This window comes from Silene latifolia, chromosome 10 (assembly GCF_048544455.1).
Source record: "Silene latifolia isolate original U9 population chromosome 10, ASM4854445v1, whole genome shotgun sequence".
Lineage (NCBI taxonomy): Eukaryota > Viridiplantae > Streptophyta > Magnoliopsida > Caryophyllales > Caryophyllaceae > Silene > Silene latifolia.
The window spans coordinates 159,225,937-159,247,577 of record NC_133535.1 but is presented as its reverse complement, the minus strand read 5'-3'; the positions used below and the strand labels follow the sequence as shown (position 1 = coordinate 159,247,577).

The window sequence follows — 21,641 nt, the reverse complement described above, 5'->3', positions numbered from 1 at the left end:
CATAGGCGGCCTTTCTCCGGCCACCACCACTTGTGTTTGCCCTTCCCTCTAACGCACTCCCCTCCCCAACCCCCCTTCCCCGCAATCCCCCTCCCCCTACTCCGCCCACCACAGACTACCACCCTCCCTCTAATCGAACGACCCATCCCCGACCCTTCCTGTCCCACCCAGCAAACCACCACGCCTTCCGCCAACTATCAACATAATTGATAATATTTGATAAATTAAGTTACTAATTTGCAAACCCTAATTTTAGAACAAAAGGGTATGATACGGAAATATAATGAAAAAGTGTATATGAAAGAGTAAAGACCGTATGTGAAAAAGCAATACCCATATATAATGAAGATTAGAGAACGATTCAAACTCGAAAAACACCCTTGTCCCTTAACCAAGCTACTCGTTCACATGTCATAATTCGATGACTAATACCTCATAAGTATTCACTCTTCCCAGCTCCATGTTAACATCAAATTACACTATCCTGCTAGCAATGTAACGAACCGTAGACGTCCATATCCATACAAATCGGTACTTCTTCAACAATACACTAAAACAGAGGCATGCAAAGCATTATATTCTAAAATAGAGGGAGGTGTTTTGTGTTTATCTTTTACTCCATGTAAATGCAGATTTGATTAAAATTCCAAGCCATGTATGCAACCAAGCAGTTCACCAATGCAATCTCCGCTGTAACTCAACCTTCTCTGACTCGAGTATATTCGAGCAATTAGCATCTGGAAATTCAATCCGTTTTAAAGGGTGCTTCCAACAATTTACCATATCTTCTAGTTCACTCGTAAAAAGCTGCAAACACAAACAAACAATATGAGTTAAAAGAAAAAAGTCTGCAAAACAACCAACCTGGGTTCAAATAGAAATGCATAAAAAAACATTGCTTATGGAGAATTTTGAATTATGAGACTCAGTGACAGACCTTGCAACAATTTCATAATATTAGTAAGAGTATGAATCTTGAGATACTTCTTGACCATTATCGGAAAAACGACCACTACAACATTTTAATGTCGTGGTTCAATCTTTCCTTCTCAATCTTGTGATAAGAACAACTTAAGACTGAAATTTCGTGTTTATTGTCTCATTAGGATTAGAGAAAGCAAACAGGCACATTCATGTCAGGGTAATTATGCACTTTAGGAATGAAAGTCGGGTCAATTATTTCAGGTTTAGGTTTACGTTTGTTTTGGATGTATTATAAGGTCAGTACGAAATGGTTACCAGTACCACTGGTTGACACATTCACTTTGGCACCTGTCTATTGATGTTTATGGGTCATTTATTATGTCAATAAACTTAGGCATAAGGTCAAATTAGTAAATTCTGGTAATTTCGAATCATATCAATTACGGGCAGGTAATTCGATTTTTGCCAGGTCCAAATAAATGTAATTGAGTGCGCCTTAAAAAGCTAAAAGCATTACAAATACTAGGTAAAATGCTTGATAGCATACTTTTTAGCAGAAAAAGCTATCAGCAAGTCAAAATAGATGCAAGATTCAACTGTAACTTAAGGCAATGGTAGACTTATATTCCGGCGCAATATCACTGACCGTGACATATAGCTAGCTGATATATATACCTAAGCTCTAAGCAGGCATTAGTTCGAGTTAGTTATTTCCAACTTGGACAATTGCGATTTGCAGGCTCCAAATTCAGAAAATGTTCAAAATTCCAAGAAGACCATGTTCAACTAAAATACTAAATAGCATAGAGAATTACTAACCCCTAATTCTATTAAAAATGGTAGAAAGTGAAGACATGAACATACCTGGATCAACAAACCAGGATCTTCTAAATGAAATCGAAAAGAAATAATATCAGGGCGACACGTCCAGAATATACCATTCAAAAAAGCTGAAACAGATGATCTCGAGAGTTTCAAATGATAGAGGGTTAGCTTCAGCTCTGTGATATCACGTGGGGGTCCAAGATTAACATCTCCGAGTTCTTCTTCATTGAATTTGATATTATCACATACAGACTTCACAGTATACACCCATAAAAATTTGTTAGTGCAAATAATAGAGACATTCATTCAGACTCAAAACAATTATACAATACCTGATAAAGAGAGTTGGTTAGCGAAATTTCCACAACATGGCAGCTTCTTAGTCCTGTCATTAGCTTTTGCAATTTGCAAAATCCCTGAGTATCAAGGTAATTAGGTCTAGTGCGAACAGAAATATCGCAACTGGCTTGACTACTAATGGTGATAGCAGGATAAAGGCCAAAGGTGCCTCTATATATGAACTTCGTCAAACTTGGAGCATCAACCATAACATCTACCAAACCACGACAAGCATCCAAGTTAATCACCTTTAGCCGAATACTTAAAACCCTGATAGTTGTCAGCCTTAGACAGCTGCATAAAAGCAAAGTCTCCAATGAGGCTAATTCAAGTAGTAGTTTGCCAAGATCCCCGTCAGTAATACCAGAACAATAGATATCTAGTACCGTCAAATTTCTCAATAAACCAAGCTTTGACATAACCGGCCAACGATGAAAAGCCAAGTCTGAGAACTTAAAACACACAAGACTTGAGGTCTCAAGAATGATTGTCCCATCTTTAGGTAAAGTGTTACCTAAAGTAAGCTCCTTCAGTTGACTACAACAAGGAATGACAACAGTTTTGAAGCCAGAGCAATTATTAACCAACAAACACTTCAACAACAGGCACAAACTAATGATATGATTTAGCATACGTTCCTCCACATCAACACATAATAATCCCAAAGTCTGAAGAGATGCAAGATTTATGGCTCCGTTGTAGTATGGTATTTTGACTTTAAAACAATTAAGTTGCGTTAGAGATTTTGCGGAGAGCAAAATGTCAGGCAATTGGTACTTAAGAGGACCATGAAGATCAAGTATTGCAACCTGATTGCGCACAGCTATCCGAATCCACTCATCAACTTTGCAAGAAAACTCTATTTGGTCAACATCGCAGCTAAACACTTCATTAGAATCTGGAAATATAAGTCTGAGTCTCCTTACACGCAGGTTATCTTTAGCGTATATTTGCATTCTACTATCTATATATCCTAATAATCTAGCAGAGACTTCCTTAGATGGCCAATACCTTGCGGATGAATTCTCCTTCTTACAATAAAAATGAAACACGATAATTGGGTTTGTAGCCGAAATATGAGCCCATCTTTTCGACAAGATACAACTTCTATATGCCTCCCTCGTATCCAAAAAAGAAATGATGTGATGTAAGATGAAATCCGGTAAATCTGAGAACCTATCAACAGTATTCATCTGCCCAGATACCGTTTCCTCGCAATCGGGGTTCATTTTCACTGAGGAATTTCGTCGAACAGTTGGTGTGCACTGTCGCAAATTTCAAAATTCTCCTGCAAATGTGAAAAGACGGAGTTAAACAACATGAAGGGGTTTAGTTCAAAGCAAAACGAGTAATGCAGACTACGATTACCGAGTAATAGAGAGGAGATGTAGGGAAGATGAATGCGAAGATGAATGCAGATGTATTTTCTTTCTTTAACGAAGTCCTGGAAACAAAAGGAAGTGAGGTTTGAACCCAGAGATTTACTACACTAGGTAGGTGTAGGGTGCGGTACGGTTCGGCCAAACTCTATATACCAAAAGGCTAAATCGCACTATTTCTAAATCGGAATTTTTTGGATAATGAGTATTGATTAGCAAACTAATTAGGGAAGGATAATGATATGGTGTCATCGGTTGGCGCTCAATCTCGGTGACACATTATTATGGGGTCCCCACTTATTGCATGTGAGAGGATGTCGCCGAGATTGGGCGCCACCGGGTGGCGCTAAGAAACTATTTTGGCCCAATGAATCCACATCATTACTTTTTATTTTTATTTTATTTTTTATATAAAAAGGCTAAGAAACCTAACGGCCTTACAAAATGTAATCGGCCAAATATCTATCACTTTTAGAAAAATATCGTAGAGAATAAGCCGCTAAGATACCCAGCGACTTTATCTATCTTATTAAAAAAAACAAAATAACGAGCATCCGGCGACGGCATCATACTTAATTGGTTTATACTCCCTCCGTCCCGTTCAATTCTTGTCCTTTGGTTTTGGCACAAAGACCAAGAAAATAGAAAGGGGCCAATTACTAAATGACAAGTGTAACAAATTGAGTGTGAATGATCAAATTGCTCATTAAGTTTATTCTTAAAATAGAAAGGACAACAATTGACTGAGATACCCAAATATGAAAAAAAACAACAAATGACCGGGACAGAGGGAGTACTATTTAGAACTTCCATTTGTCTTTATTAATCAATTTAGTGATCTTGTTGTTGTTGTTGTATGGCTTGTATAGACTTGTATCTAATTGGATTTGGTTGGGTTTCAACTTTCATGCCATGAATTCAATCCCCTATATACTAAAAGATTAACACATCTCCAATTTCTCCCGCTTAAATTTCCCGCCTAAGTGATATTCTACTAGACAATATTTGTTTCCTAATTAGTTAGTGTTGACTATCTATATCTACTACTATTAAACAATATTTATTTCCTAATTAAACAATATTAACTGTATAACATCATTCATTATTTAACTTTTATATAAATAAGGCTAATAAAATATCTCATTTAAATTATATATACAAATTTTCTACTCTTTTCAAAATAGAGGTAAACTGCATTAGTTTGATTAATTATTAAAGTCTCTAAATATTTGTACCTAAAATACCGTGCATTTGCACGGGTAGCTACACTAGTTTGTTATCAACCAAATGCTTTTTTTTTCATTCTAGATAGTGCAATTACAAAGGAAAAAAAAAAACAAATTATTTGGTCTGAGTATACAATTATACAGTGAAATTATTAAAAAGAGTAAAAACATATGGATCCGTGGGTAGACCCGGAACTAGGGGTGTTAACGAGTCGAGCCGATCTCGAGATTGGCCTTGCTCGGCTTGTGCTCAAGAATCAAAACTCGAGCTAGAGCCGATCTCGAGCTTACCCGAGTTTGAAAAAAATGTGCTCGTTATAAAGCTTGCGAGCTTTAACGCGAGCTCGAGCCAAACTCGATCCCAAATCGAGCCTATATAAAACTTTTTATTTTTTTCTTTTGATATTATCAATAATAAGGCTCTAAAGTTATGCATAAAAATATTTGGCAAATCAGCGAGACATTTGATATGTGTAATACAAAAATCTAATCATGATAAAATATTTTTATAAAATATGAGCAATATCTTATGTAGTCACACAAGTTCGAGCCGCTCGCGAGCTTTCCGAGTCAAACCAGCCTTTGCTCGGCTTGACTCGTTAAACTCTCGAGCCGAACTCGAATCCGAGCCAAGCTTTGACCGAGCTTTGACTGAGCCGATCTCAAGTAGCACGCGAGCTGTCTCGTCTCATTAACACCTCTACCCGCAGGAACCGACCCAAACCCATCGGGTCCGGGTATGGATCTGTCGATTATATACCCTAGCGGGTTTGGGTCGGGTCCAGGTCAAGGGTGGGAGTTGCGGGTCCGGGTGCAGATCTGGGTGGACCCGACCCAGACACGACCAATTGTCATCCTTAGGTAATAGGTACACTACAAAATGGTAGTGCTGATATACTAGTTCTGATATGGTAAGCCGCTAGAAGCCTAGGATTCCTAACGGTTTGCTTCAATTACTAGGCCCAATACAACTTGAACAGAAGATTGTTCCTGTTCTTCACGCCCAAACAATAACCAGTTAGCATTGAAAGTTTTATCTAAACTGCCAAAAACACTCGGCCCACATTACCCAAAAGGCCAAAACTCTTGATCCTTCATTCTCTCTAAAATCGACAAACGAAATCACAAAAACCGCTTTCAAAATTTCATCTCAACTTCAAATCCGCCACCAATAACGAATCGAGCAAGAAACTAACTTAATTTTGTTTCATCTCAACTTCAAATCCCCTACGCACTAACCAAGCTACTCTTTCACATATCATAATTTGATGAGTATAAATCACAAGTAACAATGCTTCCTTCACATGTACTCAATTTTCCATTATCTGAGCTTAAACAGCCACAGATATTCATTGATGTACAATCTTCCCGCTCCATTTTAATATATTTGCGAAGTACCAGGAACGCCAACATTACAAATTCGAAACCATAAAGATCACACCAAATACACTAATCCTGCTTGCAACTACCATAATCGTCCATATCCATACAAATCTGTACATCTTCAGCAAGACACTATAACAAAGGCATACAAAGTGACATACCGTAGTCGTCTATTTCCATACAAATCCGCACTTCTTCAGCACTACACTAAAACATTGTTCTAAAATAGAGGGAAGTGTTTATCTTCTACCCCCATGTAAATCCGAATTTGAGTAAAATTCCAATTCATGTATGCAACCAAGCAGTTCACCAATGCAATCTCCACTGTACCTCAACCTTCCCTGACTCGTGTATATTCGAGCAATTAGCATCTGGAAATTCAATCCGTTTTAAAGGGTGCTTCCAACAATTTACCATATCTTCTAGTTCACTCATAAAAAACTGCAAACACATACAACCAATGAACCAATGAGTTAAAAAAAAAAAAAAAAAAAAAAAAAAAAAAAAAAAAAACATTGCTTCTGGAGAATTTTGAATTATGAGACTCAAAGTGATGACCTTGCAATGATTTCATAAAAAAATTACGAGTTTGAATCTTGAGATACATCTTGACCATTATTGGAAATACGACTACTACAACATTTTAATGTCGCGGTTCATTCTTCCCTTCACAATCTTATGATAAAGACAACTTAAAGACAGAAGTTTCGTGTTAACTGTCACATTAGGATTAGAGCCGCAAATGGAGTCTTAGCAAATATATTAAACTATTAAAAGAAGTTGAGTTATTCACCGAGTTGGCACCTGTCTATTGATGTTTATGGGTCATTTAATATGTCAATAAACTTAAGGCATAACGCCAAATTAGTAAATTCTGGTAATTTCGAATCATATCAATTACTTAATTACGAGCAGGTAATTCGATTTTAGCAGTCTAAATGTCTAAATGTCTAATTGAGTGCCTTAAAAAGCTAAAAGCATTACTAATACGAGGTAAAAAGCTTGATAGCATACTCTTCAAACAGAAAAAGCTATCACAAGTCAAAATAGATACAACATTCAGCTCTAACTTAAGGCAATGGAAGATCATTCTGGCTCAATGTCACTGACCGTGAGTCCGTGACACACAGCTGGCTGATGTATTTACCAAGGCTCCATCTAAGCAGGCATTAGTTCGAGTTACTTATTTCCAACTTGGACAATTGCGATTTACAGGCTAATTCAGAAAATGTTCAATTATCCAAGAAGACCATGTTCAACTAGATAGCATAGAGAATTACTAACCCTAATTCTGTTGAAAATGACAGAAAGTGAAGAGACATGAACATACCTGCATCATCAAACCAGGATCTTCCAAATAGAATTGAAAAGAAATAATATCAGGGTAGCACGTCCAGAATAAACCATTCAAAAAAGCTGACATAGATGATCTGGAGAGGTTCTGATCATAGAGGCTTAGCTTCAGCTCTGTGATATCGCGTGGAGGTCCAAGATTAACATCTCCGAGTTCTTCTTCATCAAATTTGATATCGTCACGTCCAGACTTCATAGTACACAGCCATAAAAATTTGTTAGTGCAATTAATATAAACATTCATTCAGACTCTAAACAATTATACAATACCTCATTATAATTGTTGGATAGCGAAATTTCCAGAGCATTGCAGCTTCTTAGTCCTGTCATTAGCTGTTTCAATTTGAAAAATCCTCGAGTATGTAGGCAACACGGTTTAATGTGAACAGAGAGAACACAAGTGGCTTGACTACTAATGGTGATAGTACAACGAGGGTCAAAGTGCCCTTTATATTTGAACTTCGTCAAACTTGGAGCATCAATCGTGACATCTACCAAACCATGGCATTCATCCAAGTAAATCTTCTTTAGTTGAACACTTGAAATCCTGATCATTGTCAGCCTACGACAGTTGCCCAAATGCAAAGTCTCTAATGAGGCTAATTCAGGTAGTAGTTTGCCAAGATCCCCGTCTGTAATACCAGAAGAAGAGAGATCTAATGTCCTTAAATTTCTCAACAAACCAGGTTTTGACATAACCGGCCAACGATCATCATAAATGTCCGAGAACTGAAAACACGTAAGATACGAGCTCTCAAGAATAATTGTCCCATTTTCGGGTAAAGAATATTTTAAAGTAAGCTCCTTCACTTGACTAGAACAAGGAATGACAATAGTTTTGAAGCCGAAGCAATACTTAACCGACAAACACTTCAACAACAGGCACGAACTAATAATATGATTTAGCATACGTTCCTCTACATCAACATATATTAATTCCAAAGTCTGAAGAGATGCAAGATTTATGGCTCCGTTGTAGAACGGTATTTTGACATTAATACAATAAACTTCTCTTAGAGATTTTGCTGAGAGCAAAATGGCAGGCAATTGGTAGTCAATTGGACCATCTAGATCAAGTCTTGCAACCTGATTGTGCACAGCTATACGAATCCACTCATCAACTTTGCAAGATAACTCTTCTAATTTTCTAGATAATTCTATGTCTTCAACATCACAGCCAAACACTTTATTAGAAGCCGGAAATCTAAGTTTGAGCGTCCTTATACGCAGGTTATCGTTAGCGTATCTTTGCATTCTACTATCCATATATCCTAATAATCTAGCAGAGACTTCCTTAGAGGGCCAATATCTGTAAGGGAATTTCAGTACATAATAATGAAATTCAATAATTGGGTTTGTAGCCGAAATATGAGCCCATCTTTTCGACAAGATACAAGTTCTATACGCCTCCTTCGTATCTAGAAAAGAAATGATATGATGTACGAGAAAATCTGGTAAATCTGAGAACCTGTCAACAGTATTCAGCTGCCCAGATACCGTTTCCTTGCAATCAGGGTTCATTTTCACTGAGGAATTTCGTCGAACAGGTGGTGTGCACTGTCGCAAATTTCAAAATTCTCCTGCAAATGTGAAAAAATTGAGTTAAACAACATGAAGGGGTTTAGTGCAAAGCAAAACAAGTAATGCAGACTATGATTACCGAGTAACAGCAAACAAAATGACTGATGAAGGATATTATTTTTGACAAAAGAGTAACATCAAACAAAATTCTCCTGCAAATGTGAAAAGACTGAGTTAAATAACAGAAAGGGGTTTAAGATCAAGCAAAACGAGTAATGCAGACTACGATTACCGAGTAACAGCACACAAAATGACTGGCAAATAATGCAGGGAAGAATGGAAGATGAAGGATAGTATTATTTTTGACAAAAGAGGAACTACTTTTGGGACCAAAAGACTAGTAGAATTACAAAGGGAAGTGAGGCTTGAACCCAAACTACTAGAACACTCACTACTCTAAATCTAAATCACATCGTTTGTTCGTTTATATTTAGGCGCCTTTTTTCTCGCTTTTTAGAAATGAATCGAATCGAATCGAATCGAATGGAGAGCCGAATCGAATCGAATCGAATGAAGCCCGAATCGAATCGAATGGTAATCAATCAATCAATCGAATCAATGGAGCCGAATGGGATCGAATCGAATCAATAGATGAATGAATCGAATCAATCGAATCAATAAAGTGAATTGAATTTGAATCGAATCGAAATAATCATATTAATATTAATAATAATAATATTTAATATTATTGTTATTATCAACTATAATAATAATAATAATAATATTCATAGTATAATACTACTTATACTAAAATTAATATTTTTAAGAAAAAAATTATAATATTATACTCCCTCTGTCCCGGTAATTTGTTGTCCTATTCCATTTTGGGGTGTCTAATTAAATTATTGTCCTTTCTATTTTAAGAATGAACTTGATGAGCAATTTGATCATTCACACTCAATTTTGTCTACTTGTCATTTTATAATTGACACCACCTCTTTCCTTGGTCTTTGTGCCAAAACCAAATGACAACAATTGACCGGGATAGAGGGAGGAGTATATGAATAATCATAAATTATAATAATGAAAAATAGTAATTTTTTACTAATAATATTCTTAATAACAATAATAAATAATAATGTCAATATTAATAATGATATTAGTAAAAATAATTGTTTCGAATAAAAACACTCAAGTAAGCGTTGCTCGAATCCGGGTCGGGTCAACGCGCTCCTCTCAGACGATGGCACCTCGAACCTATGCTTGCTCTCTCCGGATGGATCTTTCACGCGTAACAAATGGGCCTCAGAGGGTTCGCAATAGATAGGTCCTTCTCTGATGCCTTACGGTACTGGTGGATAGTTGGGACCTTGCTTGAAGATAAGGTTTCCGTGCCCTCTCATAGTAGCTCGAGTAGTCTTACTTCTAGAGAGAGAAAGTTATTGGTGAGAAGTATTTTACCATTGATGGGTGAATAATGAGGTATTTATAGATTTCTTTGTGTACCTCAAATAATGGCTGGCAAGCATGGTTACCATATTCGCTATGAATACGCCTTATCGATTCACGATTCGCTTATAGAAAATGTGTTATATGTATTTTCAGTAATCAATTGATAGAATTCGCTTTTAACAATTCGTGATTCGTAGAGTATCAAGCGAATCCGTAACCATGTTGGCAAGCGTGTTGACTTGTATGACCCCGTATTGGCTACTGGGTCAAGTCGGTTGGGCGTGCCCAATCAATAATATTAATAATAAATGTTATTAATTTTAATAATAATACCAATAATTATAACAACAACAACAACAATACTAATAATAATAATAATAATAATAATAATAAAAATAATAATAATAATAATAATAATAATAATAAATAATATTATTATTAACATTAATAACATTATTATTCATTTTAACAACAACAACAACAACATTATTATTATTATTCATTTTAATAATAATATTCATAATAATAATAATAAATAACATTATTATTAACACTATTATTAAATATAATAATAATAATAATAATAATAAAGAATAATATTAAAAAAATAGTATTATTGATAACAAAATTAATAATAACTATTAAATTAAGATGAGTAAGGCTGAAATGAGCTGAACTTAATGGAGTCGAATCGAATCGAATCGAATCGAATGGAGCGAAATGAATGAATCGAATCGAATGGAGTGAATCGAATCGAATCGAATCGAATGGAGTCGAATCAATCGAATCGAGCCGAATCGAATCGAATCGAAATGAATCGAATCAAGTAGGTGAAAATAAGCCAGAAAGAACAGGGCCTTACTCCCTCTTATCCGGAAGATTAATCTTCCACATCGATTTTGGAATGATATTTAATGTGGTGTTAATATGTGGAGGAAAATGATACTAGTAGAGAGAATGTGAATTATATGTTACTAGTTTTAAACCCGTGAATTTCACGGGCTGTTTTATAGTTACATAATTATTTTAGAGTAGGTCTCTTAATAAACTTTATTAAGAGACCATTGTACAATTTTAAGAAAAAGTGGTACTAAAGGTAATAAAATAGGTACAAATCATGATTAATGATAAAATAGGTATATTTTTTATGTAAATAGGTACGAAATTACTATGTCACGATCAACAATAAAAAGGGTACGAGATACAAATAAAAGGGTACGAAAAATTGGTCTTTCAATAACTTAGTGAGAGACCGTCTCTCCCAAGTTTTAGTGATTATTTTAAATCTAACATATAGTTTTAAAATCGTGAAATTCACGAATATGCATATTATCCGTTAACTAAAACAATTGTTATTATAGGTATAGCATGCTAAAAAAAAAGCCCTTCTTAAATATGTTGAAATTTTTTATGTTTTAGGTACCTCCAACTTTCAGAAATTTTATTAATAATTCAATAATAACATTCTTATAAATTATAAACGTCACCGTATACTTTTTATTCCATATTTCCATCTACATATAAATTATAAATACACAATGGAGACACGGTTATCCTAGAAATGTAGAAGGCGATCCTCCTCGTTCATTTTAAGAAATTTTATAAGGAACGTTTACGACCTATATTGATATAGCAAATTACCCCTATAACTTATGTACTATGTCGAATCAACCCCTAAGTTTCACTTGTAGCAAATTAACCCGTAACTTCTAAAAATGTGCAATTAAGCACAAATCAAATTTTCTACCATTTTTTTAACTAAAACCTATTACTCCGTATTTTCTATTAAAAAAATCCATTTTAAATATATCTAATAAAAACTAAATATACAATATTTGCATATTCAACGAAAAATGTGAACCAAATTTAATATAAATAAAAATTTAGTCAAGCAAGTTTTCATTGTAAGTTCACTAAAAACTCTCATATTATGAATATTTTTTTCACCAATATGAATAAAACAACATTTGAACATGATTTCTAATAATTAAAAAATTTTGGATTAATATTTCATCAATTATTTTGACTTTCAATAATAGTAAAATATTTAATTTAGTAAATTTCATTCTTAAAATAAGATATGTGGTTAATTCCACATTGGGAGAAATTTATGGAGCCAATTTGTTACAATTATAAGTTTTTTTTTTTTTTGGTGTTGACCAGGAGTATCCCCTACCGACAGCTGGGGCAATCTCCTTCGGGGTACTGAAGGCAATTTAATGGGTTGACCCCTCCCAAGTTTGGCTTTTTCATTCGCAAGAGTCAGGAAAAAATATAAGTTAAGAGGTTTAATTGCACATAGTATAAAAAATATGCCGGCTAATTTGCTATATTTTCCGTTAATTTTGTAATGAAAACTTGAATGATTGAGGATTCCCAATTGATGGCAATAATATATATACTGTCAAAACCTCTTTCAAAGTTCACTACCACACATAAATGTGTGCTAGCGAAACTCGATCCGAACCGGCCCATTTTCCATGGTCACAGACTCGTAAATAACCCGTAAATCTTGTCTTGCTACCCGAATGGCCAAACCTGAAATAACCTGCTATTTTTACTGTCGAAACCGAACTTGACCCGTTCAGCCCAATGGGTCAAAGATAACCAAAAATTATTATTAAAATACTAAATATTTTTATATTATATTGGAAACAATAAATTGAAAAATAAATATTTTAATATTATAAATCAAAAAATTTATTTTAAAATCAATATTATATAACTTTATATCATTCAACAATAAAATAACCTATCAAAATAATTTTATATTTATATATGTCTTAATATAGGTATATGCTAAGTAATGAATACAATTATATTATTAATATTAGATATAGTATGTTTTTTCGGTGGAAAAATAGTAAAATAAATGTCAAACTTTTTGTTGAGCCGTATTTGGATCTTAACTCGACCCTAGACCCGTATGGCCGAACGCAAACACCTGGCTCGTATGCTCGCGAACACCCGACTCGTATTTGACCCGATACAAATTTGTGACCGATACCGTCTATCATAAAATGTTGTGTTATGGAGTATCAATTATCAATCCACGTAATTTGTGGTTTTATACAACCTTTTATTAATGGCTGGACCATATTGTTCACCTTTTTGTGTAGACATTTCCCTATATACTCCCTCATATTCACTATATTCTTCCCCTTTCCTTTTTGCACAAGAAATAAGAAAGTTAACTTAGACCACACAAAACACACTACCCCACATGCAATTGAATTTAGACCACAAAAATCAACCCCAAGAGGAAATATGGAAGAAAACCTGAATAATCCGAAAAGGGAAATAGGGAAGATTATAGTGAATAGGAGGGAGTATTTGTCTTCCTTTTCCCATTATGGTAACGTTGTTTATATTTTAAAATATATGAGATTTTTTCTTCAAAAAAAAAAAAATATATGAGATTTCTAAATTATTTACCCCCATAAAAGCACAATTTAGTATGATATAGATATAGATAGAAGATGAATATGAATAATTGTACAATTATCTTGCTAACTCCAGTCAAGGTCATTCCAACTTGCTATTACGGAGTATTTTTTTTTTTTTTTTGTTAAATTATAACAAAAACGATGTGTTTTGGTTCATTAATTATAAATCAAGCAGTTCACACTTTCCTTTCGAGGATCAATTATTGGAGGCCACAATTTACTCCTGTTGGAGATTGTCTAAGCGTCGCCGACATTGGCGAACGTAAGTCGGCGGTCAAGATGCTAGTTAGTTTAGTAAACACAAGTTTGCGGTAGTTTAGGGGTTGTAAATGGTGGTGCCGTGGATTTGCGGGTGGTGGTGGTTGGGTTTTATGGTGGCTGAAGTGGTGGTCGGTTCGGGGTTGTTATTAGCTGCTGGTTGGAGTAAGTTTTTAGTGTGTGACGTGTTATGGTTGGTGCCTGGTGGCCGTGGTGGGTAGGAGGTTGCTGGGAGAGGGGATATGATAGGAGATTAAAAGGGGTTGATATTTAATAATGCAAAAGTCCAAGTTTAATGTTGTACGTATTCTCTAGCTGCCACCTAATCACCAGTTGAATAATAAGATGCCATGTCAGCGGTAAAGTTAGAAGATTAATATATACTCCCTCCCAGTCGTTATAATGTTCCCCTTTGATATGGGCACGATACTTAAGGAAAAGTATTAAAATATTAGTAAAAGAGTTGTGTGGGGTTGGTGGTAGGAGAGAGGGATGAATTATTAGTAGTTAAATAAAGAATTGTGGGGCCAAAACATAAAGGAAAGTAATAAAATAGGAGTAAAAGAGTTGTGTGGGGTTTGGTGATAGGAGAGATAAATGAATAAAATAAGAGTAAAAGTTTCTAAAAATAGAAAGGGGAACATTACTTGAATAATCCGTTTTGGGAAAGAGGGAACATTATAGTGACTGAGAGGGAGTATATATATATATAGATAGATAGATAGATAGATAGATATTAACCAATAACCAGACATAATAGACAAATAAGGTAGGTGGAATATTTTTATGAATTTTCCGCTTTAGGAAATGTGGAAAATGCTAGTGGAATAAGAGGAAGTATAAAAAATAGGGTTTTGATATATACAACCATTCGATTGTATTTAAGCATTTAATATCTTCCAAATTTGGTATTAAGTTAGGAATTCAAGACTAAAGTATACACAATCTAATGTAATTAATGTATATCTTAAGACCTTCTTTCCATATTTAATTTCTTAAATACGGGTTGTATATATCAAAACCTAAAAAATAATTGGCGTGATTGCTCATTAAATTTGTCGACAATTTGAATTAGTGTGTCACGACCTTTTTGGAAATTACTAAGGCTAGAGTAGGCCCGATACAACTTGAACACAAGACTCTCCTTGTGTCCGCAAAGATGGGAAGCTAACCTCATATGTCCTCTCTCTCCTTAAATGGGGAACTTCATTATTTTGCACACTCTCCCAACAAATGGGGCTCCTCTATTTGTAGGGAAGATTCCCAAAGAAAAATTAAGGTCTTTTGAGTTGTTTTGGGAAGGCTCTCAAATTTTTGGTGTAAATTAATATTGTTGGGGAACTCCATTGTTGCATAGATGTAGATATAAATTGGGAAGGGTAAATGAAAAAATTAGCGAAAAATGAGGTGGATGAATGAGAGAAGGAAAGAGAAAATATGGGGAGCCTCAACTTTGCGGATGCTCTAAGGCCCAACATAACTGACGAACAAAATCACAAAAATATAATTTCTGCAAATATTTCATTAATTTCGTGAATTTCTCATAATTTGTATTGATTAGCATTTAGGTTTAAAACATTCCCTATTACTAAAAGAATAAGAGGTCTCAAAAATTTCTCTAACTAAATAAAATGTCTATGATAAATCCTTACTCATTATGTCAAATTAATTAAAAATAGTATAATAATACTATTTTTAATGATTAAGTAACTATATAATTAAGTTCAGGTTGCATGTCAATCTTATTTGATATGAAAATTATCAAATTTTCTCTCTTATACGGTTATAAGCATGCTATTAAGCTATACTCCCTCTGTTCCGATCAATTGTTGTCATTTGATTTTGACACAAAGACCAGGGAAAGAGGAGGGGCAATTTACTAAATGGCAAGTGGACTAAATTGAATATGAATAATCAAATTGCTCATCAATTTCATTCTTAAAATAGAAAGGACAATGAGTGAGATACCCAAAAATGAAATAGGGCAACGAATGAGCGAGACCGAGGGAGTATTATTTAACGTCTTTATAAATCATTGTCCAAAAAACCGTGCATTTGCACAAATCTACACTAGTTAAAACTCATTAGAGAACGATTCAAACTCCGAAAACAGCCACAAATACTCATTGATGTACAATCTTCCCAGCTCCATGTTAACATCACAAATTCGAAAGCATAAAGATCACACGAAATACACTATCCTGCTAACAACGTAACAAACCATAGTCATCCATATCCATACAAATCGGTACTTCTTCAGCAATACACTAAAACAGAGGCATACAAAGCATTATTCTAACATAGAGGGAGGTGTTTATCTTCAACCCCGTGTAAATGCGGATTTGATTAGAACTCCAAGCCATGTATGCAACCAAGCAGTTCACCAATGCAATCTCAACTGTAAAACAACCTTCTTAGACTTGAGTATATTCGAGCAATTAGCATCTGGAAATTCAACCCGTTTTAAAGGGTGCTTCAAACAATTTACCATATCTTCTAGTTCACTAGTAAAAAGCTGCAAACACATACAAACAATATGAGTTAAAAAAAATCTCTGCAAAAAAACCAACCTGGGTTCAAAAAGAAATGCATAAAAACACATTGCTGATGCAGAATTTTGAATCATCAGACTCAGTGACAGACCTTGAAACGATTTCATAAAATTTGTACGAGTATGAACCTTGAGATACTTCTTGACCATTATCGGAAAAACGACCACTACAACATTTTAATGTCGTGGTTCAATCTTTCCTTCTCAATCTTGTGATACAACTTAAGACAGACATTTCGTGTTTATTTTATTGACTCATTAAGGATTAGAGAAAGCAAACAGGCACATTCGTGTCAGGGTAATTATGCACTTTGGGAATGAAAGTCGGGTCAATTATTTCAGGTTTAGGTTTGTTTTGGATGTATTATCAGGTCAGTACGAAATGGTTACCAGTACCACTGGTCGACACATTCACTTTGGCACCTGTCTATTGATGTTTATGGGTCATTTATTATGTCAATAAACTTAGGCATAAGGTAAAATTAGTAAATTCGGGTAATTTCGAATCATATCAATTACGGGCAGGTAATTCGATTTTTGCCAGGTCCAAATAAATGTAATTGAGTGCGCCTTAAAAAGCTAAAAGCATTACAAATACTAGGTAAAATGCTTGATAGCATACTTTTTAGCAGAAAAAGCTATCAGCAAGTCAAAATAGATGCAAGATTCAACTGTAACTTAAGGCAATGGTAGACTTATATTCCGGCGCAATGTCACTGACCGTGACATATAGCTAGCTGATATATATACCTAAGCTCTAAGCAGGCATTAGTTCGAGTTAGTTATTTCCAACTTGGACAATTGCGATTTGCAGGCTCCAAATTCAGAAAATGTTCAATATTCCAAGAAGACCATGTTCAACTAAAATACTAAATAGCATAGAGAATTACTAACCCCTAATTCTATTAAAAATGGTAGAAAGTGAAGACATGAACATACCTGGATCATCAAACCAGGATCTTCTAAATGAAATCGAAAAGAAATAATATCAGGGCGACACGTCCAGAATATACCATTCAAAAAAGCTGAAACAGATGATCTCGAGAGTTTCAAATCAGAGGGTTAGCTTGACTTTGTGATATCACGTGGGGTCCAAGATTAACGACTCCGAGTTCTTCTTCATTGAATTTGATATTATCACATACAGACTTCACAAAGATACACCCATAAAAATTTGTTAGTGCAAATAATAGAGACATTCATTCAGACTCAAAACAATTATACAATACCTGATAAAGAGAGTTGGTTAGCGAAATTTCCACAACATGGCAGCTTCTTAGTCCTGTCATTAGCTTTTGCAATTTGCAAAATCCCTGAGTATCAAGGTAATTAGGTCTAGTGCGAACAGAAATATCGCAACTGGCTTGACTACTAATGGTGATAGCAGGATAAAGGCCAAAGGTGCCTCTATATGTGAACTTCGTCAAACTTGGAGCATCAACCATAACATCTACCAAACCACGACAAGCATCCAAGTTAATCACCTTTAGCCGAATACTTAAAACCCGATCGAGTTGTCGCCTTAGACAGCTGCATAAAAGCAAAGTCTCCAATGAGGCTAATTCAAGTAGTAGTTTGCCAAGATCCCCGTCAGTAATACCAGAACAATAGATATCTAGTACCGTCAAATTTCTCAATAAACCAGGCTTTGACATAACCGGCCAACGATGAAAAGCCAAGTCTGAGAACTTAAAACACACAAGACTTGAGGTCTCAAGAATGATTGTCCCATCTTTAGGTAAAGTGTTACCTAAAGTAAGCTCCTTCAGTTGACTACAACAAGGAATGACAACAGTTTTGAAGCCAGAGCAATTATTAACCAACAAACACTTCAACAACAGGCACAAACTAATGATATGATTTAGCATACGTTCCTCCACATCAACACCTAATAATCCCAAAGTCTGAAGAGATGCAAGATTTATGGCTCCGTTGTAGTATGGTATTTTGACTTTAAAACAATTAAGTTGCGTTAGAGATTTTGCGGAGAGCAAAATGTCAGGCAATTGGTACTTAAGAGGACCATGAAGATCAAGTATTGCAACCTGATTGCGCACAGCTATCCGAATCCACTCATCAACTTTGCAAGAAAACTCTATTTGGTCAACATCGCAGCTAAACACTTCATTAGAATCTGGAAATATAAGTCTGAGTCTCCTTACACGCAGGTTATCTTTAGCGTATATTTGCATTCTACTATCTATATATCCTAATAATCTAGCAGAGACTTCCTTAGATGGCCAATACCTTGCGGATGAATTCTCCTTCTTACAATAAAAATGAAACACGATAATTGGGTTTGTAGCCGAAATATGAGCCCATCTTTTCGACAAGATACAACTTCTATATGCCTCCCTCGTATCCAAAAAAGAAATGATGTGATGTAAGATGAAATCCGGTAAATCTGAGAACCTGTCAACAGTATTCATCTGCCCAGATACCGTTTCCTCGCAATCGGGGTTCATTTTCACTGAGGAATTTCGTCGAACAGTTGGTGTGCACTGTCGCAAATTTCAAAATTCTCCTGCAAATGTGAAAAGACTGAGTTAGACCATCCGCATCCGTGAATATTCACCAATTTTCACTCTACACTTTTTCACCTATTATCTCTCCAATTCACCATCCACCTCACATTTCCACTCACCACCAAAATTTACCAAAAAACATCAAAAAAACAACCACATCAACAAATACTCAATTTTCCTTCTCAGTTGGAGAGCTAACATGTGGCGCGTCCTTATTGGACCATTTGAGGCCTACTCCTCCACTAATTTCAACAAAAGCACCGTTGAAAACAAAAAATAAGAAAAAAAAGGTGGAAAAGCAGAAGTAGGGCCACTTTTTTCAGTTTTTACGTACCTTCATAATTTTTTATTAATTCTCACATACCTCTCTCCATTTCTCGCACACCCGAGATTTTTCACCATTTTTCACCTACCCTCTCTCCTCCTTTTCATTTTTTTAATCAATTTAATGGTCAATTCAATTCTCACACATTTTGTGAAAATGCATGAGGAGCCCGTTGTGGGTGCTCTTAAACAACATGAAGGGGTTTAGTTCAAAGCAAAACGAGTAATGCAGACTACGATTACCGAGTAATAGAGAGGAGATGTAGGGAAGATGAATGCAGATGTATTTTCTTTCTTTAACGAAGTCCTGGAAACAAAAGGAAGTGAGGTTTGAACCCAAAGATTTACTACACTAGGTAGGTGTAGGGTGCGGTACGGTTCGGCCAAACTCTATATACCAAAAGGCTAAATCGCACTATTTCTAAATCGGAATTTTTTGGATAATGAGTATTGATTAGCAAACTAATTAGGGAAGGATAATGATATGGTGTCATCGGTTGGCGCTCAATCTCGGTGACACATTATTATGGGGTCCCCACTTATTGCATGTGAGAGGATGTCGCCGAGATTGGGCGCCACCGGGTGGCGCTAAGAAACTATTTTGGCCCAATGAATCCACATCATTACTTTTTATTTTTATTTTATTTTTTATATAAAAAGGCTAAGAAACCTAACGGCCTTACAAAATGTAATCGGCCAAATATCTATCACTTTTAGAAAAATATCGTAGAGAATAAGCCGCTAAGATACCCAGCGACTTTATCTATCTTATTAAAAAAAACAAAATAACGAGCATCCGGCGACGGCATCATACTTAATTGGTTTATACTCCCTCCGTCCCGTTCAATTCTTGTCCTTTGGTTTTGGCACAAAGACCAAGAAAATAGAAAGGGGCCAATTACTAAATGACAAGTGTAACAAATTGAGTGTGAATGATCAAATTGCTCATTAAGTTTATTCTTAAAATAGAAAGGACAACAATTGACTGAGATACCCAAATATGAAAAAGGACAACAAATGACCGGGACAGAGGAAAAAAAAAAAAACAAATTATTTGGTCTGAGTATACAATTATACAGTGAAATTATTAAAAAGAGTAAAAACATATGGATCCGTGGGTAGACCCGGAACTAGGGGTGTTAACGAGTCGAGCCGATCTCGAGATTGGCCTTGCTCGGCTTGTGCTCAAGAATCAAAACTCGAGCTAGAGCCGATCTCGAGCTTACCCGAGTTTGAAAAAAATGTGCTCGTTATAAAGCTTGCGAGCTCGAGCCAAACTCGATCCCAAATCGAGCCTATATAAAACTTTTTATTTTTTTCTTTTGATATTTTCAATAATAAGGCTCTAAAGTTATGCATAAAAATATTTGGCAAATCAGCGAGACATTTGATATGTGTAATACAAAAATCTGATCATGATAAAATATTTTTATAAAATATGAGCAATATCTTAGGTAGTCACACAAGTTCGAGCCGCTCGCGAGCTTTCCGAGTCGAGCCAGCCTTTGCTCGGCTTGACTCGTTAAACTCTCGAGCCGAACTCGAACCCGAGCCAAGCTTTGACCGAGCTTTGACTGAGCCGATCTCAAGTAGCTCGCGAGCTGTCTCGTCTCATTAACACCTCTACCCGCAGGAACCGACCCAAACCCATCGGGTCCGGGTATGGATCTGTCGATTATATACCCTAGCGGGTTTGGGTCGGGTCCAGGTCAAGGGTGGGAGTTGCGGGTCCGGGCGCAGATCTGGGTGGACCCGACCCAGACACGACCAATTGTCATCCTTAGGTAATAGGTACACTACAAAATGGTAGTGCTGATATACTAGTTCTGATATGGTAAGCCGCTAGGAGCCTAGGATTCCTAACGGTTTGCTTCAATTACTAGGCCCAATACAACTTGAACAGAAGATTGTTCTTGTTCTTCACGCCCAAACAATAACCAGTTAGCATTGAAAGTTTTATCTAAACTGCCAAAAACACTCGGCCCACATTACCCAAAACTCTTAATCCTTCATTCTCTCTAAAATCGACAAACGAAATCACAAAAACCGCTTTCAAAATTTCATCTCAACTTCAAATCCGCCACCAATAACGAATCGAGCAAGAAACTAACTTAATTTTGTTTCATCTCAACTTC

At 35.6% G+C, this 21,641-nt stretch overlaps 3 protein-coding genes across 4 annotated transcripts; all 3 read right to left on the bottom strand.

Moving 5' to 3' along the window:
* Nucleotides 1–387: 387 nt before the first annotated feature.
* Nucleotides 388–3,589, bottom strand: LOC141606649 (F-box/LRR-repeat protein 25-like). Of its 2 annotated transcripts, XM_074425856.1 has the most exons (5): nt 3,457–3,589; nt 3,100–3,376; nt 2,082–2,382; nt 1,789–2,001; nt 388–807 (listed from the first exon to the last, which is right to left on the bottom strand). In XM_074425856.1, the coding sequence occupies exons 2-5, from the start codon at nt 3,315–3,317 to the stop codon at nt 673–675; spliced, it is 867 nt and encodes a 288-aa protein (XP_074281957.1). In that variant the 5' UTR covers nt 3,318–3,376; nt 3,457–3,589; the 3' UTR covers nt 388–672. The 2 variants fall into 2 exon arrangements, with proteins under 2 accessions (XP_074281957.1, XP_074281956.1); XM_074425855.1 differs by having other exon boundaries at nt 2,082–3,376; nt 3,457–3,557.
* Nucleotides 3,590–6,045: 2,456 nt separating this feature from the next.
* On the bottom strand, nt 6,046–9,163 carry LOC141606648 (putative F-box/LRR-repeat protein At5g02700). The gene is made up of 4 exons (XM_074425854.1): nt 9,090–9,163; nt 7,700–9,009; nt 7,407–7,619; nt 6,046–6,517 (listed from the first exon to the last, which is right to left on the bottom strand). The coding sequence occupies exons 2-4, from the start codon at nt 8,948–8,950 to the stop codon at nt 6,383–6,385; spliced, it is 1,599 nt and encodes a 532-aa protein (XP_074281955.1). The 5' UTR covers nt 8,951–9,009; nt 9,090–9,163; the 3' UTR covers nt 6,046–6,382.
* Nucleotides 9,164–17,596: 8,433 nt separating this feature from the next.
* Nucleotides 17,597–19,838, bottom strand: LOC141606651 (F-box protein At4g09920-like). Its single transcript, XM_074425859.1, has 3 exons — nt 19,750–19,838; nt 17,887–19,181; nt 17,597–17,805 (listed from the first exon to the last, which is right to left on the bottom strand). Exons 2-3 carry the CDS (start codon nt 19,120–19,122, stop codon nt 17,707–17,709), a joined length of 1,335 nt encoding a protein of 444 aa, XP_074281960.1. The 5' UTR covers nt 19,123–19,181; nt 19,750–19,838; the 3' UTR covers nt 17,597–17,706.
* Nucleotides 19,839–21,641: the final 1,803 nt, after the last annotated feature.

Excerpts from the sequence above, each read along its gene's own strand:
- LOC141606649 (XM_074425855.1), bottom strand. The coding sequence starts at position 3,317 with ATGAACCCCGATTGCGAGGAAACGGTATCTGGGCAGATGAATACTGTT. Across the intron at positions 2,002-2,081 it reads TAACCAACTCTCTTTATCAG|TCTGTATGTGATAATATCAA; the intron begins GTATTGTATAAT and ends TATACTGTGAAG. Across the intron at positions 808-1,788 it reads ATCCTGGTTTGTTGATCCAG|CTTTTTACGAGTGAACTAGA; the intron begins GTATGTTCATGT and ends TTGTGTTTGCAG.
- LOC141606648 (XM_074425854.1), bottom strand. The coding sequence starts at position 8,950 with ATGAACCCTGATTGCAAGGAAACGGTATCTGGGCAGCTGAATACTGTT. Across the intron at positions 7,620-7,699 it reads TATCCAACAATTATAATGAG|TCTGGACGTGACGATATCAA; the intron begins GTATTGTATAAT and ends TGTACTATGAAG. Across the intron at positions 6,518-7,406 it reads ATCCTGGTTTGATGATGCAG|TTTTTTATGAGTGAACTAGA; the intron begins GTATGTTCATGT and ends ATGTGTTTGCAG.
- LOC141606651 (XM_074425859.1), bottom strand. The coding sequence starts at position 19,122 with ATGAACCCCGATTGCGAGGAAACGGTATCTGGGCAGATGAATACTGTT. Across the intron at positions 17,806-17,886 it reads TAACCAACTCTCTTTATCAG|TCTGTATGTGATAATATCAA; the intron begins GTATTGTATAAT and ends ATCTTTGTGAAG.